This window comes from Gilbertella persicaria, assembly GCF_025201335.1.
Source record: "Gilbertella persicaria strain CBS 190.32 chromosome Unknown B0P05scaffold_5, whole genome shotgun sequence".
Taxonomy (NCBI): domain Eukaryota; kingdom Fungi; phylum Mucoromycota; class Mucoromycetes; order Mucorales; family Choanephoraceae; genus Gilbertella; species Gilbertella persicaria.
In genome coordinates this window covers 405,671-431,533 of record NW_026251966.1, presented here as the reverse complement: position 1 = coordinate 431,533, position 25,863 = coordinate 405,671, and the positions used below count along the sequence as shown (strand labels likewise).

Here is a 25,863-nt window from a genome sequence, read left to right as displayed (position 1 = left end):
TTTCAGTTAGAGACAATATAGTTTGAGAATAGTATTAACATGATAAAATAACGGTATAAAAAAATGCACAGTCTTAAAAGTAATTAGGATCATTGCCGTAACGGCGACCACTTCGAAGTGAAGGTGGTCTACGACTCATGTCTGGAGAAGGAGCTTGATTGTATCTTGAAGCACCTCTATCCATGGGTGCCAAAGGAACATGTTGCCTAGGATTATTAGGGTAGTAATCAACCATAGGTTCATGGCTTGATTTGTAGTCGTTATAGCTTCGTCCTGACAATCTTGAATCAGGTTGTGAATAATGATCGCTATCTTCATACTGTCTTGATCTACTGTATTGTTTGGGAGAGCGTACGGGCGATTGTGCATAACGGTCATCATCTTCATACTGTCTTGATTTACTATAGGGCTGTTGTTGAGGAGGAGGGGGAGATCGATAACTGCTGTCTTCATAATACCGAGGTTGTTCTCTCGTGTAAGGTTCTCGAGGATAATGATCACGAACTGGACTCTTGTGAGCATAACGATCTTCTACATAGTCTCTGGTACTATGACGATACTCTTCTTCGTAATCTTTCCGACCATTGTAGCATTGTTCACGTCGATAATGACTTTCTTCATCATCTTGATAGCGGCCACTTTTACGATTATCCTGTACTTGTCTTAATTCTTGTCTCTCTCTTTCTCTACTCGAGATATTTTTGGGATCCATGGGATCGTGATCCCATAATCTTCTTCTGGAGGGGTTTCTAGAGATAGTGTCTGGCTGACTATCCACAGGTGCTCTTGTAGACATTTTTCTTGTGATACCTGTTTGAGGATCATCTTCAAAAAGCCATTCTGGTAAACGCATGCGCTTCTTTTCATAATATTCTCGAATAATTCTTGCTACGTGTGTTTCTCCTTCCCAGTCATCTTCATCCGATTCTAATCAAAATGAATAAAAGCATAGATAGCGTATGGTTTTCTTTACCTGCTCCTCGTTCATCTTTGCTAGGTATTTTATCGGCCATATTTTGTGTAGCCTGGATCAATTTTCCCCATAATTTACCACTCTGCTTTGGTTTTTCATCTAACATGGAGACATGAGCAAGTAAAGAAAGAGAGACAAAACTTACTTTTCTCACTCAATTGCTTCCATTTCTCATTCTCTCGAATTTTGCCCCATAATTTTTTGCCTGCAGGTTCTTTTGTCTCGGGTAAGTTGGCAGCAAAGTTATTAAAGTAGACAGATTCTTCTTCAGGTTCTATCTGGGTTGCATTGGGTTTAGGTGAAGGTGAGGCTGCTGGTTCTTGGGTGTTCATGAACTGTAAAGGAAGTGGGGGCATAGGAGGTCTACCGACTGGTTGACATTTATGACGAGCTGGATAGAGACCCACATCATTACCACAATCTTTACACAAGACAACGAGTGTGGATATTCGATAATCAACAACTTGAGCACCCATGTTGAGAAAGAAAGAAAGGTACAATAAAAAAAGAAAGAGAGAGAGAGAGAGAGAGAGAGAGAGAGAAGGGGGGGGAGTTTATTAAACAACCGCTAATAATGTTTAGCTTGTGTAAGAAAAAGGGGAGCACGAGGATCTTCTTGTTGTACTACATGAACTGGTCAGAAAGATATATGAACCTCTTTTAGAAAAGCAAATCTTTAAACAAATACAAGCATTGTGTATAAATGAATAAAGACACAAGTGCTAAAGACGTTGTTGTTATAAGTACCCTTCTAGAACCCAAAAGACTATCCAATGATGGTTAGTATATATTGAATAGAAGGAAACTCAGGTCATTTGTTAATGTGTAACTAGCAATGCTTAAAAACCATTGGTAGCCTTGTTGAGTTCTGGACATGATGAAGAAAGAAAAGATGTTTATGCTTACTTTTAATCGTATTGCTTTCTTTCTTTTGGTGCATACATCTATTGTTTAAACAAGATACTCTATTTAATCTCGGAATTACAACAACATGGATAATCAATACTTGTTTGGACTTATTAAGCCAAGAATGATCATTTTTCAAATCCTCAGCAATTGATGATACCTTGTTTGGAAAGTTTGCTGAGCTCTTTTTTCCCCTTTTCAATTCTAGCAGATCATAGGGATGCATTGAATTACTAAAGACTATAATCAATTGTTAAATTGAATACCTTCGTCGGAGATTGAAATCAACGTATTTCTACTCGTTTCTGACCGTGTTAAAAATTGAGCTTTTGCTCAGAACTGCAAAGGATGCAGTTATTTGATTTTGGTGCAGTAATAAAAGTTATAGATCTTTGCCTTCTGAGTTTATCAATTTAGCGAACACAACAACTTTGCTGTTAAAGTATTGAGTAAATAGACAAGGACGTTTACAAGGTTTTTTGCTTATATCTCATCATTTGTGTAGTACAATTGTCAAACAAACACATTCACCAAAAACTAGAGAGTTGCCAAAATCAATATTTTCATGAGTAGTACCCTTTGGTTTTGAGAGGTTTTTGGCCATTTTTACAAGCCGCTTTTTTTTTAGTCCAAATCAACTCCAAAGGTATCCTGCATGTTAGTAAACATTGTTTGTAAACATCTACCGCGCGCATTCATGCATAAAAGTGCTTTATACCCTCTTTATGTAGTTATGCAATTCTACGTCTTCGTTTATTCTTTTGGCCGACATAGTCACATTGTTGGTTAAATCAACGTATGAAAAGAATCTGTGTATTTTCTGATAAAAAAAAGGTTTATTTATCTCAAGAGACATAATGCCTTTCGCATACTTTTGAAATCATATTTGATCAAAGCGTTCAACGGATATTGGGTCGCAATACTTCAGGTTTGATCCATCTTTTGCTTAGGGAACTAAACTTCAATTCATCTCAGTTTTTCTTAACCTTGGACGATATAATATTCAATGAAAAGATACATCTTTGTATTTTCTTTTGATATTGGAGTGTGCGCATTAGGTATATTGATTCTGTGTAACATAATATAAATGCAGAGTTATTTATTCAGAAGCAAAAAGCTGTATTTGGTTTGTTATGGACTCAGCCACACAAAACAGAAAAAAAAAAAAGACTGCGACTGACTTTTGAGGCAACGTCACGAAGAACAAGTTGGCACCAAAAAAAAAACTCGAAACTTTTTTTTTTTAGTTATTCTTTATAAAGCACACAAGAATAAAAAGCTATCAAAACTATCAGTTAAAGAGAGAGTTTTATACGCTTTAAGTTTTGAAACGTAAGCTAAAATAGAGACATTATTGGATAAATAAACTAACTTCTATTTGTCTATGTTAGTTTATTATTATTGTTCCTTTTTGTTGCTTTAATTTCTTTTTTCTTATACATCTTCAAAACTATACATAGTAAGATCTTGCTAGTCTTGTCTGTTTCTTTTTAAGCTGACCTTTGTAACGCGAAACTTAGGAGTTTCTATAATATGAGTGTCTGGCAACCCTCTGCTCAAGGCCTTTCTGACCTTTTACAGCTTTTACGCGAGGCTATCAATCCTACTGACGGTCAAAATGTTACAGAAGTATGGCGAAACACAAAAAAGAAAAAAAAACAAGAGACTAACCGTATGCAATGATATAGAGATTGGAATACTTTAATAAGATTCCTGATTATAACAATTATTTGGTCTATATTTTGACTCAAATGCCTCAAGAAGATCAATACATTCGTTCTGTTGCTGGTTTGACACTTAAGAACAACATCAGATCTCACTTCCCAACCATTCAACCTCAAGTACTTGATTATATTAAAGAATGTTGTATCCAGCATATCGGTGACCCTAATGTTGGTAAGTCTGTTAGTTTTGTCATTGCCTCTATTGTCTCTCGTGGCAGTATTCAGCAATGGCCTCAAGTCCTTCAAGTCTTGTTGCAAAAATTAGAAGACCCTGATCCTACGATGGTTGAGGTAAATCATAGGCTTTTTTCTTTTTCTTTTGTCTGACTGTGCTTTATAGAACGCATTCAGTACTTTCCAAAAGATTTGCGAAGACTCTTCTCGTGATCTTGATAGTACCATCAATGGTGTTCATCCTTTGGAATACATGATTCCCAAGTTTATTGCCTTTTTTGACCACCCTAACCCCAAAATTCGCTTGAGTGCCATTTCTTGCACATCACAGTTTATTAGTCTCCGCTCAGAACCTTTGATGAGCAGAATCAACGAATTTTTAGTGGCCCTCTTTAACAGAGCCACGGATGATAATGTTGATGTTCGTAAGGCTGTCTGTCAATCTCTTGTTGGTCTTCTTGAAGTCTGTCCCACTGTCCTCTTGCCTCATATGCCTGATTTGGTTGATTACATGCTCTTCTGTACTCAGTCTGACGATAGTGATCTTGCTCTTGAAGCCTGTGAGTTCTGGCTTGTATTTGCTGAACAAGATGAATTGCGCGACCAGCTCCGTCCTTTCCTTCAAAAGGTTGTTCCTGTCTTATTGAAGGGTATGGTTTATTCCGAAATTGACCTGATGACACTTGGTGGTGATGAAGATGATGCTCATATTGCTGATGACGAGCAAGACATCAAGCCTCGTTTCCATAAGGCTAATGTAGTTGAAAATGACCATACCAACAAAGAAGAAGAAACCTCTGAGAAGAAAAAGACAGGTTTGCTTGATGATGATTCAGATGGAGATGATGACGATGACGATGACGACTTTGACGACTATGAGGATGACGAGTTTTATGGTGAATGGAATTTGAGAAAGTGCAGTGCTGCTACCCTTGATGTCTTGTGTACTTCATTTGAAACTGAAGTTATTCATATCTTGATTCCTCTCTTGAAGGGCGAATTAGAAAGCAGTGACTGGCTTCACAGAGAATGTGGTATTTTGGCTCTTGGTGCTGCTGCAGAAGGTGGTATGCAAGAAATTGCTCCTCATCTCCCTGAATTAGTGCCTTATTTACTCAATAACTTGAATGATCCCAAGGTAAGAAAAACGCATAGAGTGATAAGACTAACATGCGATTTAGCCTCTTGTCAGATCAATTACATGTTGGACTCTTGGTAGATACTGTACTTGGATTGTTCAAAATGCTAGACAAAGTCCTGAAGCTCGTCAACATTACCTTGAACCTCTTGTTCAAGTTCTTTTGCAACGTATTTTAGACAACAATAAGCGTGTTCAAGAAGCCGCTTGTTCATCCTTCTCTTTACTTGAAGAAGAAGCTGGTGCCGATCTAATTCCTTATCTTCAACCTATCCTCACAACACTCTGTAACGCTTTCACCAAATACCAACATAGAAATTTATTGCTTTTGTATGATACCGTTGGTACATTGGCCGATGTTGTAGGCGAAGTTTTGAATAACACACAATACATTGACACGATCATGCCTCCTCTTATCAGCAAATGGCAAGAAATTTCTGATGACAGTACTGATCTTTTCCCATTATTAGAGGTAGATATCAACATGCGTATGTAGATATTCATATTATTCTAGTGCCTTTCTTCTGTTACAACTGCTTTGGGTAAGGGTTTCAAGCCTTTTGCTGAACCTGTCTATAACCGTTGTGTTGTTCTTGTCTGCAAGACATTGGAAGAATGCCGTTTAAGTGCCCTGGATCCTTCTGTAGAGGAGCCTGATAAAGACTTTATGATTGTTGCTTTAGATTTACTTTCAGGTATTGTTCAAGCTCTTAATGCTGATGCAGAACCATTGGTTGCAGCAACCAACCCTCCTGTTGTTCAACTCTTGTCTCTTTGTATCCAGGTAAAAGAGAGAGAGAGAGAGAGAAAAAATAACCAACAGTCATATTGATCCATATATGTATATAGGATGAAGTTGCCGAAGTCCGTCAATCCACCTATGCTTTACTCGGTGATCTTGCTATTTCATGCTTTGAACATATCCGTGCTGTTGTTCCTCAATTCATGCCACTCCTTCTTCAACAAATTGATCCTCAAGCAGAACATTTGTCAGTTTGTAACAATGCAACCTGGGCTGCTGGTGAAATTGCTCTTAAATGGGGTATGTAAAAGTAAAAAGAAAAAGAGAGAATGTATTGCTTATTTTTGCATAGGTAATGAGATCAGAGACTATGTTGATCATTTATTGCAACGTCTTTTCCCACTCATGGCCAACCCTCAAATTCAACGTACACTTTTGGAAAATGTAGCTATCACCATTGGTCGTCTTGGTCTTGTCTGTCCCACCATGGTTGCTCCTCACCTTGAATTATTCATTCAACCTTGGTTGATGGCTCTTACACCTATCCGTGATAATGAGGAAAAGTCATCTGCTTTCAGTGGTTTATGTGAAATGATCAAGGTGAACCCTCAAGGAGCAGTGAAGGAATTCCCTGCCTTCTGCACTGCTGTTGCTAACTATCAAAATGTCCCTCCTGCTTTACACGAATCCTTTGGCAACGTAAGTGTTCTCTATATAATATGATTCTCATTACTTGTAGATTTTGATGGGCTATAAAAATATGTTTGGTGAGGCTCAATGGCAACAAGGTCTGACATCCATGCCACCAGAAGTAAGAACACCTTTACATGAACGTTATGGCATTTAAACTCTTTTATATATATATACAATAAACATACGAGAAAAAAAAATACCATGAATAAAGGCTGTTTGCATGTTAAATGATTAAGTCTTAGATATTTTATTCATGCGAGAGTTCAATACTTATTCATTCTCTGTTTTGCAAAGAGCAATAGCACTAAAGTTGGATTCTTCTGGATCTCTGGCCATGAATTGTTGCATAACTTCAACAGCTCCCTAAACAATAATCAATTCACCAAGCTTATTTCTATTATTTTACCTCAACAAGATTTGTGCATTTGCCATGATAAATAGGAAACGATTTACGACCATCCATTTCATATAAATGATCGCCCACTTTGACAAAACAAATGAAATGAAGATCAATATCATCATCTTTATCAGGAGCCTAATAACTCGATTAAACATCGCTTGATAACTTATTTTTTTATTTTTTTTTACCTCAGTTTGGCCTTGACTTGCAGCAGATTCATGAACAGTAGCTAATTCTGCGCAGTTTTCTAAAAGATCTACTCGTTTTTCAACAGACATGCCTTTTGCTTTCTCGATAATATCATGAAACAAGCCAGAGCCTAAGTAAAGCATGAGTCAAATAGACAATATAATACTTGTTTTACCTGCAATGTCTTCTTGACTGTTTGCAATAGAATGTAACAATGCAATCATGCCACATGCATTTTCAATGGTCTGCTTAAAGAATACAACTTCAGGGTCAATGTTCTGTTCATGTTCGAGAAGGCGAGCTGCTTCTTCACTTTTGTATTTTTCATATGTTTCAGTAAGAGGAAATAAAAAAATCATGGCTTCAACAGGTGCTGGTATCATGGCCAACAATTCAGGATCAAATCCTAATTTGGTCAGTAAATACACTTTTAAGTGATAGAGGAGTACCATAAACATCAACATAGTTGTATTTAGGACTGACACCTAGTTTATGAATTATCTTATTCCAGACCTATTTGTACAAGTAATTGAATTCATATGCTATTCCTCTGTCAGACTACCTCTGGATTAGCCTCAAGTGGAACCCATCTTTTGACGCGTGTTTGAGACATGATAAAGAGAGAAAAAGAAAAGCAAGTTGCATAATAGCGGCAAGGACCGGGCGTAAATATGTCAGTGTGGCTTGTAATTTTTTTTCTCGCTAGATTCGATAAAAGCGACTAACCCCTTTTCTTTTCTTTTCTTTTTTTCCCTTAAAGGGCACCTTGCTTTAATTTTTATGGTAAGAGAAATATACTTTAGACACTCAAACCATTTTAACGCGTACTATTAGTCCTCAACAGCCTTTTATACTATGTCTAGTAGTCGAGATGAACAACAACAACAACAACAACAACAACAACAACCACAACAACCACAACAACAATATGTAAACCCATATCTCTCATATCAATCATCACCACCATTATCATCATCATCTTTTTCACCTGCATACCACAAAAATACACCCTCTCCATACAATAATGGCCCTTTTTCTACTCATAGTACGATGCCATTGAATGATATTCCTGCATACTATCAGCCTCAACAAGTATATCAAGTACCTACAATACAGAAACTACAGGAATTCAATGACCCTATAGCACCTACTGAACCCGACGAGTTCATTACCGATTTACTCAAGAAACCTCAAGAGAGATTGTTTTTATTAAAATTAGAATTAGAATTTGAAGCATTTATTAAAGACGAAAGGTAAGACAGCATATTCAACCTATTATTATATTCATGTATTATTAGGCGACTTCGTCTTGATTTGCCAAACATGAACTCGTACCAACGACTTATGGTTCACAAACTAGCTCCTTATTATAAATTAAATCATTATCATGATGCCATGCGAAAAGGTGTCTATGTTTGCAAGACAACGTTGACTGAACTGTAACTATAGTACTGTTTAAATGATTTGATTGACTTGTTTTTTTTTAGACCTTCTGTTCGACTACCAGATATTACAGATGAACAAGTTAGTACGAAACCAATCACAAATGATCCTCCACCTCAATTCAAGATTATGCGTCGTTCTGCTGGATCAAGTAGTCCATCTTCGCGTGCTTCTTCAACCACGAATGAAGAACAAGCTAAATTGGATAGAAAAAATATGACATTGGAAGAAAGAAAGACTGCTTATGAAGAAGCAAGAGCTCGTATATTCCAAGATTTGGATGGAAAATAAAAACAAATATTTATATTTAAGACTAGCTTTCTTTATGTGGTGATCTATTTCAACAATTGCATCGATAAAAGGTATAAGATCCAAAGTTTAGATTGAGTAGGAAGCTTTGTAGTTTGATTGCTTAGGGAGGTATTTCTTTTAACAGTGTTTTTCTTTTAATCTTCCGTACAACTCTTCAATAGAATTGACTATTTTCTCGCTTATCGAATCATATGACTAAGCATACTGCAAGGTGGAACAAATATTAAATACACAACTTGGGGCCACTGACTTTGGCTGCTAATTTAATGATACTTAATACTTCTGTCGTTAGTGCTATGTAACAAATGAAAGGCAAAAAGAGCACATGATTATTCTAAATACTAGTATATATTTTATTGAATAAAAAGATAAAAAGAAACTGGTACTTTAGTCAAATACTACGAGTATTTGTTTCCAGGAACTACTCTAGCCGCCAGACGAAAATAGCCCCCCTCTAAAAGGCATTCACAAAAGAAGAGGCGAATGACTATCAATCCCAGTAACCTTCCATTGTTGGGAATATTTGGACTTGGACTGCCAGTACGCATAACTAAGATGGAACACCCCCTCAAACAGGACCATAAGCCAACCCTCTACACACCTTTGTTTTACTCTCTATCAAATTCGGCAAAGACCCGTTTAGCGACAGAGAATGCACTTGCACCCAGGCAATAAATCCCCCTAGATACGTTTGGTACATTGTCCTAAAAGGACAGAAAACAAACGCGCTGCAAAAGAGAAAAAAGAGGTGAGAACCTGTTTTTATACTCTGGTGAGTTCCCTGACCATTATTCAGGCTCAGTTATAGTCACCCAACTTTCTAAAACCATCTTTCAATGGTTTGTTGGAGGCTTTAGGGAAAGATAAACTACATAAGCAAATACAAAAACATATGGTTAGTGTCTAAATAGCTTATGACAATCCTTTTTCATGTGGCTGCATAATAATGGATTTTGATTGCCGCCAAGGCTTATGAAGTGGTAGCAGCACACATATGCAATTGTACCTGAATCAAGTAATGCAGTATGATTTCGACAGACTGTATCAATAGATCCAGATGTAATCGCAATAAATTAAGAAAGTTCATCAGTCATTACCTCTCTGGGATCTGAAGCAAAAAAAGCAGATTCAATCTCTGACTAAGTTAGTATAATTGATACTTTGCATATAGCATGTCCAAGGCCTTTTAGAGAATTCAACAATGAACACTAACTGAATACACAAGTATTGACTACTTGTTTCTTCCAATCTCTTCTTTTGCTTATGCAATCGTTTTTTTTAGCAATACTATGTTATCTAATAAAGTCCTTGAATTTGCTTGCAAATACAAAAGGTAAACAGTCTCTGAAACAGCAGCAGAAATCATTTACAGTTGAATCGTTGCTCTTCGAATAGGCTTTGGTTCCCTGTACTCTGTTCAGATTGCTTACAAAATAGTAGTATCCAATTAACATTTTGTTACACGGAATCAAGAGAAAAATGAATACTTGTAAACCGAGCCATTGTGTACCTAAAAATACATTTTCTCCTTCTTGCTTTTCTCTTCTTCTTTTCCTCAAATTTTAATGAGCTTTGGACTAGAGATGAAAGAAAGTATCATTGAGCACTGGAAATCAGAGTACGTTACTTTCAATGATATCAAGCAACGAATTCAAGAGAAGAAAGCATGGAACAATGTTGATGAACAACACTTCAAGCACATCATTTATTCAGAAGCAGATAAAGTTGAATCTTTCATCAATCGAATGCAGCGGGAAATTGAATCTCGAGTAGCTTATTGCGAAAGAACTTTATCTCGACAAACAAAAAATGCAGCTATTATTTTGAAAGATATACTCAATGATATACAAGACCTTTGTAGCTACACTCGATATAATTTTATCGCATTAAAAGCCTTGATTAAAGAACATGATATGCATACGCATTACAATGCTCAACAATGGCTATTGGATATCACTCGATCAAAACAGCTTGACAAACAGCGGTTTGACATTTTACTTACCAAAGTATTTACATTGTATGACTTTTGTTTGGAAGAAAAGGCATTGAATGGACTAAATCAAAGCATCTCTGCAAAATATTGGGTGCATTATGATAACATCAATGAATTAAAAGCCATTTTATTGTTTCATCTACCCTTACTCGAATCTACGGAACCTGTCTCGAGTATCTATTTAGACAATAGTGAGTTTGACTTGTATCAGGCTCGTCTTCAGCGAGATCCTGATGCTGAAGCCCTTCGCTTTCGATGGTACAACGCTAACGATATGCTTGTTGAACGAAAAACAACTCATCAAGACGGCACCTTAACAAAAGACTCTTTTACGATTGATATCCATCAAATGGGCGCCTTTGTTACTGGAAAACACATCACAAAAGAAAATCTTGCTGTTGCTTCTCGCATTCAAACATCTATTTCTGAAAATCAATTGAAGCCAACACTACGTATGAGTCATCATCGCAGCGTATTCCAGTCTCCAGGAAACCAGTACTTTCAAATGATACTTGATACGGACTTGTGTTATACGCAGGAAGATTCAAAATCCAATACTTGGTGTAAGCCCCTGATCAAACCAAAGGATGCCGAGGTTTACAAGTTTCCCTATGCCATTCTCGAAATTAAATTTTATGGACAAGATCCTCCTCACTGGCTAACTAGCCTGCTAGAATCTCAATTGGTACATGAGGTGCCTTGCTTTTCCAAGTACTTGCAAGGAATCGCTAGCCTCTGGAACACACAACTTCCTCTGCTGCCATGGTGGACTAGCCAGCTGAAGCTTGATATACGTAACACCAAAAAACCTACAGGCGACTTTACAGCCTTATCTCAATCTAAACATATGAAGCCCTGGATAGATGGCAAATGTCGTGTTGGATACTTGGAGTCAAAACTTAAAGAGCTATCTCTTTTGAAGAAAAGCAACCAAAAGAAATCAAGTCTTACTCTAAGATTATCAGTCAATAATCCTTTTGATGACCCTATTTGGTCTAATGCATCTCCGATCATCAGTCGCCACACAACAGATCATATTGAAACGGGTTCTACTGAACACTTGATGGGAGATAAACTTGTCTCCTCCTTACAACATCCATCCAATGAAAAACCAGGGCAAGCTCATGTTGACAATGCTCATTCTAACAAAGATTTAGAAGAAGGAATCAAAAAGAAAAAGAACAAAGAAAAAAGTGAGGCAACTACAGAGCCTAAGCTATTTTTCGCCAATGAGCGTACGTTTATTCAATGGCTCAATTTTGCTGCTATTCTCCTGACTGCAGCTCTGACGTTAATGAACTTTGGTGATACTATCAACAAGATCATAGGTGGTGTGTTTTTCGGTATTGCTTTTCTGTTTGCTTTTTATTCTTTTGGTTTCTCTAGATGGCGTGCATATCGTATCATTCATAAACCGCATTTGCGCTATGATGATATTTTTGGCCCAGTCTTTTTGTGTATCCTTTTAGTAGGTGCTCTCATAGTAAGTTTTTGTTTATATGACTAAAAAAGAGAACTTATTCTTTATTAGCTCAATTTTGCTTTGAGATACAATACTCCAATTACAAACACTGGTTACCTTGGGACAAACATTACAGCAACTGATGCAATGTAAACTTCTCCCCCTATTTTTTTCTTCATTGTTGTCTATATGATTTTCTTCGTACAATAAAATTATTTAAGCTCCTGAAGATGATTTACCGAAAAGCGAACCATGGTTAAGCAAGAGAAAATCATGATGATGTGAGACGTGAAACCTTGCGGTGCTCATTTTTCTTGTATTACTTTTCTAGCGGCTGAGCAGAGAGAGAGAGAGAGAGAGAAAGCTTGGCCTGTCTAAGAATATTTTGGTTATTTTTAACATCATTGGTAAAATAGAAGAGATAGTTCGTTTACCAGTTTTTTCTTGCACAACCTTCTTTTATTAAAAATAGGAGTCGCACAAGGTTGGAACGATACCACATGTGTTTCTAAAAAAGACTCGGGGTTTGCTTTTCTTGGGGATTGTTTATAAATAATGGTAAATATATTTATTGGTCATGAATCAAGCATCGGCTTCTTAAACTATTTTTTTTTTATATTCAAGAAAAAAAAAACCGCCCTTTTTTTTTCTTCTTTATTCTCAAAATGAAGTTTGGTGAGCACCTACAACAAGAAATTTTTCCACCATGGCGCTTGTCCTATATTTCCTATGACATGCTTAAAAAAGAACTAAAAACTCGACAAGCTGACCATAAATGGAACGGCGAAGACGAAGACGAATTTGTTAGAAAACTCGAGAACGAATTAGAAAAAGTATATGATTTTGTGTCAGCAAAATTAGGTGAAGTAGAAGCTAGAATCAGTTATTGTGAACGTACAATTCAAACGTTTATCAATAACCCTACTTGGTCCTCAGATCAAAATTGGACCATCATGGACGATGCATTAACAGAAGTTTTGTTTGATGTTAACGACTTGGCCAAATTCACTCGATTGAATTACATTGGCTTTCAAAAAATCATTAAAAAACACGACAAATGGACTGGACTTAACCTTAAGCAAGATTTTATTCCTCAACTACGAAGCAGACCATTAGATAAACAACGATTCGATGTAGCCATTGTCTTTATTTCAGCTCTTCACGAGTTGTGTAGACAAAGGGGAAAACCTCGTCCACAAAGCTCTTTAAGTGCTGCAGATTCTACTATTTCTTCTGATGAAAAAGGCACAACAAAATACTGGATTCACCCCGACAATATTACTGAAGTCAAATCCATCATCATGCTTCACTTGCCTGTTTCTATTTTTAATAAGGAAAAACGCTATGAAGCTTCTGATTCTGCTGTTTCTAGTGTCTACCTTGATAATGACGAGTTTGGTCTTTACACCAGTCTTTTACAAAGAGACGAGGGCGGAGAAGCTATTCGCTTTAAATGGCATGGTCCTACTACAGCCAAGGAAGTGTATGCTGAACGCAGCACGCACAAAGCAAACTGGGTAGATGGTGCTTCTATTAAAGATCGTATTCCACTCTTGAGTGAAGACGTACACAAGTTCATTAGCTGCAAGCTCACTGCTGACGAATTTGCTAACCGACTCGGATCTAAAGGCCTCGATTCTAAATTTGTTGAAGATTGTAAATTCGTTGCCGCGGGTGTTCAACAATCGATCAAAGAAAAACACTTGAATCCTGTTTGCCGAGTCTTTTATAACCGTACAGCATTTCAACTGCCTGATGACCCTACTGTTCGCATCAATATCGATAACGACTTGACTTTTATTCGTGAAGACAATTTTGATGGTCAAATTCGTAGAGCACCTAACGAATGGCGTCGTTCAGATGTTGGCATTGACTATCCTTTTAGCTATTTGGATGAAACTGAAGTTTTGCGCTTTCCCTATGCTGTCTTGGAATCCAAGATTGAAAAGAAAACACCTTCATGGCTCAAAAAATTGTTAGAATCTCACTTGGTACATGAAGTGCCTCGTTTCTCTAAATATTTGCATGGTGCTTCTTACTTATTCCGTGATCGCATTCCTTTATTGCCTTGGTGGTTATCCGAGATGGAAATAGATATTCGCAAGCCTCGTAACACTAATTTTGGTTTGACTCGATCTAAATCGTTTAAGCCTTTAATTGATGGTCAATACCGTCGTGCAATGGAAGCTGAAGAATTGCGTATGGAAATTGTTCAAGAATCAGCTCAGCAAGTCAGAAGAAGTATGGATTCTTCTCACAGTGGACAATCAGATGAACGATATGTACAAAGCAATATGTTCAATCCCAACAAGCAATTCATGTATGTGAACACAAATGGCTTGAATCGAGCCGACACGACAGTATGGGATAACAGACCTCATCGTATGAAATCAACACTTGTTCATAAGGGTGATGATCCTCTTAATTATGGTCCCTTGAGCGAAAAACGCATCAAGCGCAAAGACAGAGAAGCAGGCAATTTGGGTGAAGCTATTGTATTTTCTCGTGGTGATATTCGTTTAGATATAGACCCATCTAGCAGTGCTGCTAGACGACTGTTTGAAAGTTCTGGCATGTATGTCAAAGACCCTAATGATCCCAACGGTATTATTCCTGTTAAGAAAGTCAAGGTTGAACCCAAGGTCTTCTTCTCAAATGAACGTACTTTTATTTCTTGGCTTCAGTTCTGTGCTTTGTTGCTGACTGTTGCTTTGAACTTGCTTAACTTTGGTGACCAAGTGTCACGTATTGCAGGTGCTTTGTTTATTGGTATTTCTGCTGCTGTTGCAATTTATGCATTGTTCCAATTCGAAAAGCGTGCTTGGTAAGTAATTCTTTATTTTCTATTTTTTTTTTTTTTTTGATAATGTATCTCATTGTTTTTATTAGGATGATCAATCGCCGTATTGTTGGTCGTTATGACGATCTTTGGGGTCCTGCTGTTCTTTGTGTTCTTTTAGTGGGTGCTTTGGTTGTGAATTTCTATCTTCGTTTCCGTTAAATCTTGTGGTTTCTTTATATCTTATCAGCATGCACTTGTATATATATATATTTAAGTAAAATACCTCTTATCGTTAATTTATGCTTAATTATGGTATATTATTTGACCACTTTAACTGTTGGGCTATGCCAAATGAACAATTCTTCATGTTCCATTTTGATGATATCTTGTTAAAATGAGGAATATGCCAAAAACAGCATTCGAATATATTTTTAGATTTTAATTGATGTCGGGATTAAAGTATTCAGGAAAGTTGTCAATATCATCCCAGAGTTCACATACATGATGTAGTCCATGGATTGGGTAAGCCAAATCAGTGTAAAGAGACAAGTTGGCAAGAATATAATCACTGCCTGTCATGGTTTTCATTGCATAGTAGAGCTCCAAAATCAGATAGACCGAAACAAGACTTGAGAAGGTGACAGGGCCAAGAATTTGCACAGGGTCTAATTGATACATCCTGCGTAACCCAACCGAGATAACACAAACTGTGGCGATGCTACAAACACTTTATGATTGCACATGCATATCTTTATTTAAACAAGGCATATATAGATGGCGTTCTTTATATGGATGCACTTACATTGGTTTTGGGCCTTGAAAATGAAATTTTGATTGACATGTATAGACAATATTGCTTAATACGCCAAAGCATGACAGTGTAAGTACCATCACACCATGTTCCTGAAAGAAACTAGCCACTAATAAATATGAATTAGCACAAAGTCATAAGAAATATGTTACTCACCAAAATTCGCAAGAACAAATACCATGAGGAATGAGTATATAAACAGTAAAATAGCACGGCTTGTGACTGAAATTTGATGATGTTGTGTCCATAATTGCCATGCCAGAATAATGAGCAACAATGTGGCTGGAATTAACATGATCAGTATCATGCATTTACTAAAATCAGGCATAAGTTGTTTATCCCAAAAATTAACAATCACTTGCCTAGTTTCATACCAATATCCAAAATGTAGAAACATAAGTGTCAAACAGGTAGTGCATAAAAGCTGACTGAATGATATAAGACAGACTATCCTAATGAACTCTAAAATATATAAATTAGTGTATTCGTTTTCTTGTTCTTTACTTGTTTGTGATTCAAAAGAACTTCGGATAACATTGATGCCAAATAAATCAAGTTCTTGTCCAGAACTTTGTCGTTCAAAATTGTGACGAATAGAGACATAAGAGTTGACTGGATAAGGATCAAAGTTCATAAGAAAATAATAGAGAAGAAAAAAAAACGATACACAATCCCCCTTTGATGTTACATAAAAGAAAAGGTTGAAACAGTTTGTTTGTTATGCTTTAATTCATATGATTTCTTAGGTTATCGTATTCGCTTTTTGGGTAGTCCAAATGATTAGGCATTTGGTCTGTTTGTCTACCAAAGGCTTCATAAACAGTATTTACCAAATTACGAGGATCATTAGGAGGATGATCAGCACTAAGCTCCCAGAACATACATCCACCCAAATGCCTTTGTTGAATATAGTTACACTTAGTGGCAATAATTTGTGGGGTATCGTAAGAAATGAACTCTCGGGCATGAGGATCGTAAGACCATGAAGCCATTCTTTGATGATCATTGTATTCTGTTGCTCCAGGCTTAGGAAGACACTTGTAGTCAAATTGACCTTCTTCCCATGTTCCTTTAGGTATGCCCTGAAAGGGACATTCTGGCCCATCTGTGTTTGAGAAACCACGACCATACATGGGCAAACCTATTACTAATTTGTGAGGAGGCACAAAGGCCAGGTAGTCATTTACAGCTTGGTCTGTATTTAAAGCCCCTCCAAACATGGCGGCTTGATGGCCTGTCTTGGCATCCCAAGAACCTGCATAATCATAGGCCATCAGATAAAACAAGTCAACGTAGGGTTCCATTTCTGCTAACCGAAGTTTTCGGTAGTGTTCAGGGCCACAGGGAACAGCGACTGTCAAGAGTAAGCGAGGTTGATTTAGCTGTTGACATTGTTGTTGATAAATATCCAAAGCAATGCGCATTTCATAAAGTAGATGCACGTAGAAAAATGCTTCCCTGTCATCTTTTGGATATTCCCAGTCAATGTCTAGACCATCCAGACCAAAATCAGAGATTAGCTTGATACTGCTCTGAACAAATCGCTGACGTTTTGCTGGATCACTAGCAACTGTTGCAAAATTCTTGGACCAAGTCCAACCACCTACACTCAACGATACTTTAAGATGATGATACTTTTGTTTAAGTAAATAAAATTGCTTAAAATTGCCATATAGATTATTGCCTTGGTCGTTCCAACTATCAGCTTTACCATTAACGCATTCATCTAGTGTTGAGTTAAGCATGCTATTTCGAGTGATATGACGTTCTTACTTGCAGGAAAATGCTTTTCTTTGTCTGCATAACTATCCTATGTCGAGAATTAAACAAAAAAAAATAGTTGGTTCAATTTACTTACACCTAAGATTACTTGACCATTTTCTTGTAAATTACCAAATGCATAGAGAATATGGGTAAGTTTGTTGGCTTGAACAGCAACGTCTACTACGTTGTACTTTCTGTCATAAATTCCCCTATTGTGTCAAGATTAGTTCAAGATCAGTCTGGTCAAGTGTTTAAAAACTTGCCAGTTTGCAAAATAGCCAGCAATAACAGGTCCATTTGTTGCAGGAGGAGGAGCAGCAGCAGCAGTCATTCTTATGGAGAAAAGTAAAAGAGAAAAGTATAGCGCATTATTGTTCAATACCAAGCCTTTTATAATCAAAAATTAAAAGTCCTCGACATCAATTTGATGCCATCATGATTTACAAGTTCCATGTTCTTTTAAGTGATAGAAAAGCGATTTCATTCTTTTATTTACAAATTTTAAGGGTAGTGCTATAAGTGCACTGATTTATTACAACAAATAAAAGCAGGCTCTTTTGAGTCTGCTAGTTTTATAAAAGAATCAAGAATAAACAAATAAAGAGTATACAGAAAAAGAAAAAATAAAGACATCATACAATTTAATCAACTTCTTCCATCTTGGAGACTTCGGCGTTGTCTTCGGCAGCAGCTTCAGTAGCGGGTTCATCAGCAGTGGCGAGTTCATCTTCGTCAATAGAGAGACCAAGAGAGACCATACGGTTGATACGGGTAGCGAAAGAGCTAGGGTCATCAAGAGAGAAACCAGAAGTCAACAAGGAGGTTTCGTATAACAAAGTAACGAGGTCCTTGGCAGTACGGTCATTAGCATCAGCGGAGATCTTGGACTTAAGAGCCTTGATGATGGGGTGACCAGGGTTAAGTTCAAGAGTCTTCTTGGAGGCCATGTAGCTGGACATGGAAGAATCACGGAGAGCTTGAGCCTTCATGATACGTTCCATGTTGGCAGACCAACCGAATTGACCGGTGGTCAAGACACAAGGAGAGTCAGTCAACATAGAAGAGAGGACAACCTTTTCAACCTTGTCACCGAGGATTTCCTTGACAGACTTGCAGAGGTCTTCGTATTCGGCCTTTTCAGCTTCACGAGCCTTCTTTTCTTCTTCATCTTCTTCGAGTTCAAGACCATCTTTGGTGATACAGACCAACTTCTTATCTTCGTATTCCTTGAGTTGAGTAGTGGCGTATTCATCAATGGGGTCAGTCATCAAAAGAACTTCAATACCCTTCTTCTTGAAACCTTCAAGGAAGGGAGAGTTTTCAACAGCAGCACGAGATTCACCAGTGATGTAGTAGATGTTCTTTTGCTTCTCGGGCATACGTGTGACATAGTCCTTGAAGGAAGTAGTTTCATCACCAGACTTGGTAGAGTGGTAACGCAACAAGTCAGCGAGCTTACCACGGTTTTGAGAGTCTTCGTGGATACCCAACTTGATGTTCTTGCTGAAAGCTTCGTAGAACTTGTCAAAGTTTTCCTTATCTTCGGCAATTTCTTGGAACATTTCAAGACACTTCTTAACCAAGTTCTTACGGATGACCTTCAAGATCTTGTTTTGTTGGAGCATTTCACGAGAAATGTTAAGAGGGAGATCTTCAGAGTCAACAACACCCTTGACGAAGCTGAGCCATTCAGGGATCAAATCTTCACAGTCATCCATGATGAAGACACGACGGACGTACAACTTGATGTTGTTTCTCTTCTTCTTAGTTTCGAACATATCGAAGGGAGCACGCTTGGGAACGTAGAGGATGGCACGGAATTCAAGTTGACCTTCAACAGAGAAGTGCTTGACAGCCAAGTGGTCTTCCCAGTCGTTGGAGAGGGCCTTGTAGAATTCGGCATATTCTTCAGGCTTGACATCCTCAGGGTTACGAGTCCAGAGAGGCTTGGTCTTGTTCAACTCTTCGTTTTCAGTGACAGTTTCCTTGATGGTCTTCTTCTTCTTTTCATCCTTCTTATCATCTTCATCAGTGACTTCTTCGATCTTGGCACCTTCTTCAGAGGCAGGCTCTTCGTCATCAGAAACTTCCTTTTCGACTTCCTTTTCAACAACGAGTTGAATGGGGTAAGAGATGAATTCAGAGTGCTTCTTGACGATATCCTTGATCTTCTTTTCATCAAGGTATTCAAGCTAAAAAGAAGGACCCCATGTCAATAAAAAAATAATTTACTACGCTAAATACTTACTTGATCTTCCTTCATGAAGAGACGCATTTCAGTACCACGACCAATAGAAGGGTTGACGGTGTCACGGGTAATGGTGAAAGAACCACCAGCAGCAGATTCCCAGATGTATTGTTCATCGTCGTTGTGCTTGGTGATGACTTGGACCTTATCAGCAACAAGGTAAGCAGAGTAGAAACCAACACCGAATTGACCAATCATGGAGATATCAGCACCAGAAGACAAAGCTTCCATAAAAGCCTTAGTACCGGACTTGGCAATAGTACCCAAGTTGTTAACCAAGTCAGCCTTAGTCATACCGATACCAGTATCACGGATAGACAAGATGTTGTTTTGCTTGTCAGGGGTAATACGAATGTAGAGTTCCTTTTCGGCATCAAGGACAGAAGGATCAGTCAAAGATTGGTAACGAACCTTATCCAAAGCATCAGAAGAGTTGGAGATCAATTCACGCAAGAAGATTTCCTATAAAATTGTGAATAAACCGCGTCAAAGACAATATAATATGACATACCTTGTTGGAATAGAAGGTGTTGATGATCAAACTCATCAACTGAGAAATCTCAGCTTGGAAGGAAAAGGTCTCGGTTTCGGCAGACATTGTTGTAAAAGAAAATACAGTAAAGAAAAGGAAAAAGGTGCGTTTATTGTGATGATATTTACTTTTTATATTGTTTTTTTTCTTTTTTTTTTTTTTTTTTTTTACGATGGAATAGTATGGAAATTCATTGTTTTCACAAGTCACACTTTTCTTTCTCGCAAGTTCTATTTGAGGAGTTTAATTTGTATCGTACCAAATAACACCATCATTCTTATCACCGTCGTATTTGTCAAACAATCCCTCGACAAATGTCTCGCGAATAAAACAGTCCAAGACGTCAGGTACTGTTAGGCTATAATCACGCCAGAAACTAGCACCAGGTGCATTACCATGTCTACCAACAGCATGTAATACAAAATCTGGAGATCTGTGCGTGTGACTGTATTTGAAAATTAAAATGATGAGCTGTCAAATAACAATTTCTTTACCCAAAGATTTGACCGAGACCATATTTATGCTTCTCTATTAATTCCAGCACAGCACTATCTTTGACTGTCAAAATAGAATCGGCTTCATAGGCAAGTTTGTTTCCAAAATACATGACAATCTTTCTTTCAAATTGCATATAAGGAGTATCAGCAGAAGGGACAGTCTCATTCTTGATGATCTTGACTTGACTCGGGACATTGTAGTAAGCAGAGAGAATACGCTGTAAATTGCCTGTTGCTTGGAGAAGCATGCGCTCAAGTGGTGTAAAAGAGTCTGGTAAACGCAGAAATACATTTTTTGACGACACTGTGGGAAAAAAAATATATGTATATATTTAGTACTATGCTAACTGTAAAATGAATTACATTCTTCTGTAAATTGAAAAAGAATTCTCTTATAATGTTCTGTATTTCTGGGTTCTGGTAACTTTACTGTCATTTTGTATAGCCACAAAAGGTTTAAGAAACAAAAAGAGGGAAGAATAGAAAAATAAACATTCCCCTTGTTAAGTTTTATTGTTCTACAAAAAAAGACTGGGTGTCAAAAATGATAGCAGGCTCTCTTTTTTTTTCTGTGTCTATTTCATCACTCCACTGTCAAAGTTAAAAGTATTGTCCATAGTATTATTTTCATAAATCAAAGAAGAGTGATTGCTTGAGAGACTGTAGTCAGAAAAGACATCGAAAATGCCATCAAAACTTTCTGATTTAGTAAAAGAGTTATTGAAGGTAATTGGTGTACCAAAAGATGTTATGGATTCAACTTGACCATATGTAGTAGGTGACTTAGAGAAGTCTAAGGCAGGTGTTTCGTTAGGTGCAACATTGCTGTCAAAGGAGAGTTGGTTTTGATCCAGAGTGGTTGAATCGAGCATGGCATAGTTATCCATATCAGTAAAAAGAGATGTGAAAGTAAAGGCTTGATGAAAGACATTATCTGTATGGTGATCATAAGGAAGCATAGACGGATAAGGCAGTTTGTATAAAGTGTTATAGTCTGGATCAAGGCTATTGTTGCTAACATGGCTGAAGTTACTGACCTGCTCATTATCATTGATAACATGAAGGCAATTAAGATCACTGTTAATATTTTGAAACATAAAATCAAAATAGGCTTGTCCATTGTTTTGAGGAAGCGTATTTTGAGTTTCATAGAGGATACTGTCCGTGTAAAGCAGAGCATTTTCGCTGCTGCTCTTGTCCTGATCCACTTGAGATTCTAGATCAACAGGGGAAGCATTGATGCCATGTTTCTTGCTGCGTTTCTTTTTTGTGTTCTTTGATTTGGGACGAAAGACATAGTCTGGATATCTATATATTTTATGAGAAGAGTACCATGATAATGAACTACCTTTCTGTATGAGCGCGCTTAGCTACGATTGCTTTTGTGACAAAATAAGACTTTTCATTCTGGTCAGCTTCATGCCACCATTTAGCCACAACTTTTGAAATGTCACGGTGGTTTGCAGTAGGACAAAACTTTCGGATGATGGACTGTTTCTCTGTTCTGAAGGACATGAAACTGTTGACAGGTCGAGGAATATAGCCTGGCTTGAATTTACGAACACGGGGCTTTCTAATTCTCCCGGGAGGGGTTTTCATGCAAATGTCATTCAACTCGATAATGTCTTGTTGTTGAGATTTTGTGAAATATTTGTTTAATTCGTTATGGTCCAGCATAACTGTAAAGGAGTGTAAAGGATATAAACGAAAGGAAAAGGGTAATGTTGATCTGCATGATAATCCCCAGTTCGCTTTATATATCAAGCAAGGTCAATTGATTATATTCGTAAATCTTGGAAAGGAAAAACACAAAACAAAAGACCCAAACGAACAAAGACAATGAAACAACTCTTTCTGTCTCAAAATGGTGAATGTACATAGATACTTATTTAAGCATGTGAGGGCAAGTAAGGTTTATTGTGAAGAAATTAAGCCTTGACAGCGTACTTGCGGATAGGGAAGTGAGCTTCCTTCTTTTGTTGACGGACAGTCTTCTTGGACTTTTCAAAAGGAGTCAAAGCTCTGCGCATAGCACGGGTCTTCTTGACACGAAGATCAAGAGGAGTGAAACGCTTCTTTTGGTAGAAAAGACGAAGTTGTTCACGTTGAGTTTGGTTGATGACAGTCAAAACACGGGCAACGTTCTTACGAGCTTCACCACTATCATTAATGCATAAATGTTCTGCTCTGTCTCCTTTCAAGTTTACCTACATTTCTTGAACTCTACCACCGGCGACCTTTTGAACACGGATAGCAGCAAGTTGTTGCTTTTGTTCATCAAGGACCTTGAGAAGTTCAGCCTTGTTCTTGTTGCGGAGTTCGTGAGCTTTGATGGCAGCCTATACACATTTTGTCAGTAAGGCATGCGCATGTGTTCCTCTCTCTCCTCTCTCTCTTTTTAAATAGTTCAAAACATCCACCGAGATTGTCTAGCATTATGCAGCATGAGTTTATTGCCTGTCAAAAGCGGCTAATCAAATCCACTTCCTCCATTGATCGTATTTAATGCAATATCAAGTCAAAAATCGTAAAACAGGCTGATATTCGGTATAAATTGATCAAACGGTGTATATCATCGATGGATTGAACTATTTAAAGGGATGGATGGCTAGAATCTTACCATTGTAATAATGCTTCAAGAGTAAGAGGAGGTTCTACATGGACATATCTGTATACTTGTTTTGTGATTCCGCACCTCCTGTTATTTTGATAATCGTAAAGCAAGAAAGTTGGGGGTCAATATAATGATTATGATATTTTCGGTCCGCTTCCAAATGAATACCCGACCCGGAAAAGATAATGATGACTTTGTTGAACTTGTTTACAGTCTTGTGAGAGATCATAGGAAGTGTCACTTTTCAAGAGATTGATGCTCTCTTTTAAATAACCAAATGTGTTTAATTGTCCCTTTTTTGTCATTTTCTGAATGAGCCCTATGCTACCTTTTCTCTTTTTGGCTTCTAAACATACAAAATTAGTTTCAATAAGCAATCTCAAGTAGAGAAATAGACTTTTTTTGGTTTTTTGTACTTTGGTGTATATGGATTTTTAACTTTCTTCCATCCCTCCCTCCCCCCCCCTATTTATTTTAACTTCCGAAGTGCCAGATTGAACCAAAATAGAAATGAACTGGCGTGAAGCATTAAACCTTCTCTTTGAACGAACTTATATTTCGTAATGGTAAGAGACTCAACATCCATCCATCCATCAAACAGCCAACCAACACATCATCAAAATATAGGTTAAGCGTACTAAGAAGGTCGGAATCACCGGTAAATATGGTACCCGTTATGGTGCCTCTCTCAGAAAGACTGTCAAGAAGATGGAAATCACCCAACACTCCAAGTACACCTGTACTTTCTGTGGTAAGGATGCTGTCAAGCGTACTGCCGTTGGTATCTGGAAGTGCAAGGGTTGTAAGAAGACCTTGGCTGGTGGTGCTTACACCGTCTCGTAAGTTCATTTAACTTTTCGGTAGAAAACCAAATACTCATCTTTTAAATAGTACTACTGCCGCTGCCACTGTCCGTTCTACTGTTCGTCGTCTCCGTGAACTCGCCGAGATCTAAACAGTTTTGTTATTATTGACAATAAATAACCAACTCTCACAACTCACAACATTGCAGGCATGCGAACATGTATTTTACTTTGTAGAGAGGAACAACACATCTTTATTCTTCGTCACTAAACGTATTGAAGAGAGACGCGAAAGCAACATCATCATCTTTTTCACTATTCGTGTTATTAACTGTAGTAGTTGGTGTTGGTGTAGCATCTTCCATTGATTGTTGAGTCAAACTCTTCCTTAAATAATCTTCAGTTGCTTGATGCCCTACTCTCTGACTCATGTCTGCTGAGATTTGTATAAAGAACGTCGATGTCCTTGGCGTGAGCAAGAGTTTGCTCATTTCTGTATAGCCATGATTTGCTGCATAAAGTAATGGCAAGTTGGTTGTATTGTTAGGATTATGAAGCATGTAACATGGATCTGCTTTTGCTTCTTCTATCAGATATCGTACAATATCAATTTTTCGTTGCTGCACTGCTAAATACAGTGGTGTTTCTTCTAACATGTTGACCACATTAGGGTTGCAGCCCTTTTCTACTAACTTTTTGATGATCTCGAGTCGATTCCAAGTAACTGCATGATGAAGTACAGTGGCAAAATGCGTCTTTCCGTTCACATCAGCACCATTATCAATAAGGACAAAGGCTGTTTCTATGAATCCAAAACTGATGGCAATAGCCAATGGTGATAATCCACGTTGATTGTGATCGTCAATAGGAACTCTTTTTTGAACTAAGAGTGGAATGCACGTCGAAAAGTTGTTAGTAGCAGCTAAATGTAATAGATTGTTGTCTTGTTCATCAGTCACTGTTACATCAGCACCTTTCTCTGCTGACAAGAGCAGTTCAACACAAGCCAATGAGTTGGAAAAGATGGCATTGGTAAGTGGTGTGTGACCAAGAGAGTCTTTGACGTCGAGTTTTGAACCATTATCAATCAATAACTCGACACCATCAAATAACCCTTTTGAGCATGCTGCATGGAGAGCTATTTCGTGATGAGGTCCATTCAATCTATTGACATCCATGTTGGGCTGTAGGAGTAAGATCCGTAAAGCTTCTACATTCTTGTTGTAGGCTGCCAAGTAAAGTAGGCTATAGCCATCTTTGTTTGTCACATGGACATTGCTCTCCTTTAGCTTGATGTATCTGTATAATGCTTTTATATCGAGTTTGTCGAGGTTGATGTGTTCCCAGATCTCTAGGTCTTGCTCATCATTGAGCTTGCTCTTTTTGTTGGACTCGTTATCAAGATCTTCTAAAGCAGCACGCTTATCTCTTACTTCCATTGCTTAATATCAGAATAAAAAAGTGATGGTTATAAAAGGATTTTTTTTTAGCAGAAAGAAGCTCTTTCGCTTAGCAATATGAACCAATTTAAGGCCAGAATTGAAGAATGTACGAGTTTTCCTTTCTCACAAAAAAAGAGCAGTAGCAGTAAGAAGGCAGGGAGGAAAGTCCTGTCCATTAGTTGTCTTTTATTGACTTGACGCGTCTTTTTATGGTATGATAA

The 25,863-nt window shown here is 37.6% G+C and overlaps 14 protein-coding genes across 14 annotated transcripts; 5 read left to right on the top strand and 9 right to left on the bottom strand.

Moving 5' to 3' along the window:
* Nucleotides 1-13: 13 nt before the first annotated feature.
* B0P05DRAFT_594115 (uncharacterized protein) lies at nucleotides 14-1,499 on the bottom strand. Its single transcript, XM_051583065.1, has 3 exons — nucleotides 1,119-1,499; nucleotides 974-1,072; nucleotides 14-927 (listed from the first exon to the last, which is right to left on the bottom strand). The coding sequence occupies exons 1-3, from the start codon at nucleotides 1,447-1,449 to the stop codon at nucleotides 74-76; spliced, it is 1,284 nt and encodes a 427-aa protein (XP_051438471.1). The 5' UTR covers nucleotides 1,450-1,499; the 3' UTR covers nucleotides 14-73.
* Nucleotides 1,500-3,115: 1,616 nt separating this feature from the next.
* Nucleotides 3,116-6,568, top strand: B0P05DRAFT_527197 (armadillo-type protein). Its single transcript, XM_051576525.1, has 10 exons — nucleotides 3,116-3,211; nucleotides 3,271-3,338; nucleotides 3,400-3,508; nucleotides 3,568-3,894; nucleotides 3,944-4,915; nucleotides 4,959-5,387; nucleotides 5,430-5,699; nucleotides 5,765-5,957; nucleotides 6,010-6,356; nucleotides 6,397-6,568. Exons 3-10 carry the CDS (start codon nucleotides 3,413-3,415, stop codon nucleotides 6,502-6,504), a joined length of 2,742 nt encoding a protein of 913 aa, XP_051438470.1. The 5' UTR covers nucleotides 3,116-3,211; nucleotides 3,271-3,338; nucleotides 3,400-3,412; the 3' UTR covers nucleotides 6,505-6,568.
* B0P05DRAFT_527191 (uncharacterized protein) lies at nucleotides 6,569-7,568 on the bottom strand. The gene is made up of 6 exons (XM_051576524.1): nucleotides 7,502-7,568; nucleotides 7,389-7,452; nucleotides 7,115-7,345; nucleotides 6,939-7,069; nucleotides 6,757-6,885; nucleotides 6,569-6,713 (listed from the first exon to the last, which is right to left on the bottom strand). The coding sequence occupies exons 1-6, from the start codon at nucleotides 7,550-7,552 to the stop codon at nucleotides 6,621-6,623; spliced, it is 699 nt and encodes a 232-aa protein (XP_051438469.1). The 5' UTR covers nucleotides 7,553-7,568; the 3' UTR covers nucleotides 6,569-6,620.
* A 109-nt stretch (nucleotides 7,569-7,677) lies between these two features.
* B0P05DRAFT_527189 (single-stranded nucleic acid binding R3H) lies at nucleotides 7,678-9,035 on the top strand. The gene is made up of 4 exons (XM_051576523.1): nucleotides 7,678-7,722; nucleotides 7,774-8,192; nucleotides 8,238-8,378; nucleotides 8,427-9,035. The coding sequence occupies exons 1-4, from the start codon at nucleotides 7,720-7,722 to the stop codon at nucleotides 8,671-8,673; spliced, it is 810 nt and encodes a 269-aa protein (XP_051438468.1). The 5' UTR covers nucleotides 7,678-7,719; the 3' UTR covers nucleotides 8,674-9,035.
* A 1,201-nt stretch (nucleotides 9,036-10,236) lies between these two features.
* Nucleotides 10,237-12,566, top strand: B0P05DRAFT_527183 (VTC domain-containing protein). The gene is made up of 2 exons (XM_051576522.1): nucleotides 10,237-12,170; nucleotides 12,219-12,566. The coding sequence occupies exons 1-2, from the start codon at nucleotides 10,260-10,262 to the stop codon at nucleotides 12,300-12,302; spliced, it is 1,995 nt and encodes a 664-aa protein (XP_051438467.1). The 5' UTR covers nucleotides 10,237-10,259; the 3' UTR covers nucleotides 12,303-12,566.
* Nucleotides 12,567-12,753: 187 nt separating this feature from the next.
* On the top strand, nucleotides 12,754-15,219 carry B0P05DRAFT_262524 (VTC domain-containing protein). The gene is made up of 2 exons (XM_051573371.1): nucleotides 12,754-14,973; nucleotides 15,039-15,219. The coding sequence occupies exons 1-2, from the start codon at nucleotides 12,815-12,817 to the stop codon at nucleotides 15,148-15,150; spliced, it is 2,271 nt and encodes a 756-aa protein (XP_051438466.1). The 5' UTR covers nucleotides 12,754-12,814; the 3' UTR covers nucleotides 15,151-15,219.
* Nucleotides 15,218-16,510, bottom strand: B0P05DRAFT_527180 (uncharacterized protein). The gene is made up of 6 exons (XM_051576521.1): nucleotides 16,492-16,510; nucleotides 16,247-16,445; nucleotides 16,105-16,204; nucleotides 15,899-16,056; nucleotides 15,734-15,851; nucleotides 15,218-15,658 (listed from the first exon to the last, which is right to left on the bottom strand). Exons 2-6 carry the CDS (start codon nucleotides 16,374-16,376, stop codon nucleotides 15,370-15,372), a joined length of 795 nt encoding a protein of 264 aa, XP_051438465.1. The 5' UTR covers nucleotides 16,377-16,445; nucleotides 16,492-16,510; the 3' UTR covers nucleotides 15,218-15,369.
* Nucleotides 16,438-17,931, bottom strand: B0P05DRAFT_527178 (chitinase). The gene is made up of 4 exons (XM_051576520.1): nucleotides 17,770-17,931; nucleotides 17,601-17,715; nucleotides 17,516-17,552; nucleotides 16,438-17,468 (listed from the first exon to the last, which is right to left on the bottom strand). Exons 1-4 carry the CDS (start codon nucleotides 17,835-17,837, stop codon nucleotides 16,468-16,470), a joined length of 1,221 nt encoding a protein of 406 aa, XP_051438464.1. The 5' UTR covers nucleotides 17,838-17,931; the 3' UTR covers nucleotides 16,438-16,467.
* Nucleotides 17,932-17,963: 32 nt separating this feature from the next.
* Nucleotides 17,964-20,377, bottom strand: B0P05DRAFT_634474 (heat shock protein 90-1). Its single transcript, XM_051583551.1, has 3 exons — nucleotides 20,266-20,377; nucleotides 19,755-20,216; nucleotides 17,964-19,698 (listed from the first exon to the last, which is right to left on the bottom strand). Exons 1-3 carry the CDS (start codon nucleotides 20,350-20,352, stop codon nucleotides 18,148-18,150), a joined length of 2,100 nt encoding a protein of 699 aa, XP_051438463.1. The 5' UTR covers nucleotides 20,353-20,377; the 3' UTR covers nucleotides 17,964-18,147.
* A 92-nt stretch (nucleotides 20,378-20,469) lies between these two features.
* On the bottom strand, nucleotides 20,470-21,256 carry B0P05DRAFT_527171 (uncharacterized protein). Its single transcript, XM_051576519.1, has 3 exons — nucleotides 21,147-21,256; nucleotides 20,781-21,087; nucleotides 20,470-20,731 (listed from the first exon to the last, which is right to left on the bottom strand). The coding sequence occupies exons 1-3, from the start codon at nucleotides 21,217-21,219 to the stop codon at nucleotides 20,530-20,532; spliced, it is 582 nt and encodes a 193-aa protein (XP_051438462.1). The 5' UTR covers nucleotides 21,220-21,256; the 3' UTR covers nucleotides 20,470-20,529.
* Nucleotides 21,257-21,284: 28 nt separating this feature from the next.
* B0P05DRAFT_594106 (uncharacterized protein) lies at nucleotides 21,285-22,460 on the bottom strand (the record flags this gene model as incomplete). Its single annotated transcript, XM_051583064.1, has 2 exons — nucleotides 21,285-22,091; nucleotides 22,132-22,460. 2 exons carry the CDS (start codon nucleotides 22,458-22,460, stop codon nucleotides 21,359-21,361), a joined length of 1,062 nt encoding a protein of 353 aa, XP_051438461.1. The 3' UTR covers nucleotides 21,285-21,358.
* Nucleotides 22,461-22,586: 126 nt separating this feature from the next.
* B0P05DRAFT_484974 (uncharacterized protein) lies at nucleotides 22,587-23,859 on the bottom strand. Its single transcript, XM_051575249.1, has 3 exons — nucleotides 23,404-23,859; nucleotides 22,995-23,122; nucleotides 22,587-22,943 (listed from the first exon to the last, which is right to left on the bottom strand). The coding sequence occupies exons 1-3, from the start codon at nucleotides 23,404-23,406 to the stop codon at nucleotides 22,712-22,714; spliced, it is 363 nt and encodes a 120-aa protein (XP_051438460.1). The 5' UTR covers nucleotides 23,407-23,859; the 3' UTR covers nucleotides 22,587-22,711.
* Nucleotides 23,860-23,927: 68 nt separating this feature from the next.
* Nucleotides 23,928-24,428, top strand: B0P05DRAFT_262447 (60S ribosomal protein L37a). Its single transcript, XM_051573369.1, has 4 exons — nucleotides 23,928-23,963; nucleotides 24,025-24,236; nucleotides 24,289-24,360; nucleotides 24,410-24,428. Exons 1-3 carry the CDS (start codon nucleotides 23,961-23,963, stop codon nucleotides 24,350-24,352), a joined length of 279 nt encoding a protein of 92 aa, XP_051438459.1. The 5' UTR covers nucleotides 23,928-23,960; the 3' UTR covers nucleotides 24,353-24,360; nucleotides 24,410-24,428.
* Nucleotides 24,351-25,774, bottom strand: B0P05DRAFT_262472 (ankyrin repeat-containing domain protein). The gene is made up of 2 exons (XM_051573370.1): nucleotides 25,634-25,774; nucleotides 24,351-25,579 (listed from the first exon to the last, which is right to left on the bottom strand). The coding sequence occupies exons 1-2, from the start codon at nucleotides 25,637-25,639 to the stop codon at nucleotides 24,455-24,457; spliced, it is 1,131 nt and encodes a 376-aa protein (XP_051438458.1). The 5' UTR covers nucleotides 25,640-25,774; the 3' UTR covers nucleotides 24,351-24,454.
* Between the last annotated feature and the right edge of the window lie 89 nt (nucleotides 25,775-25,863).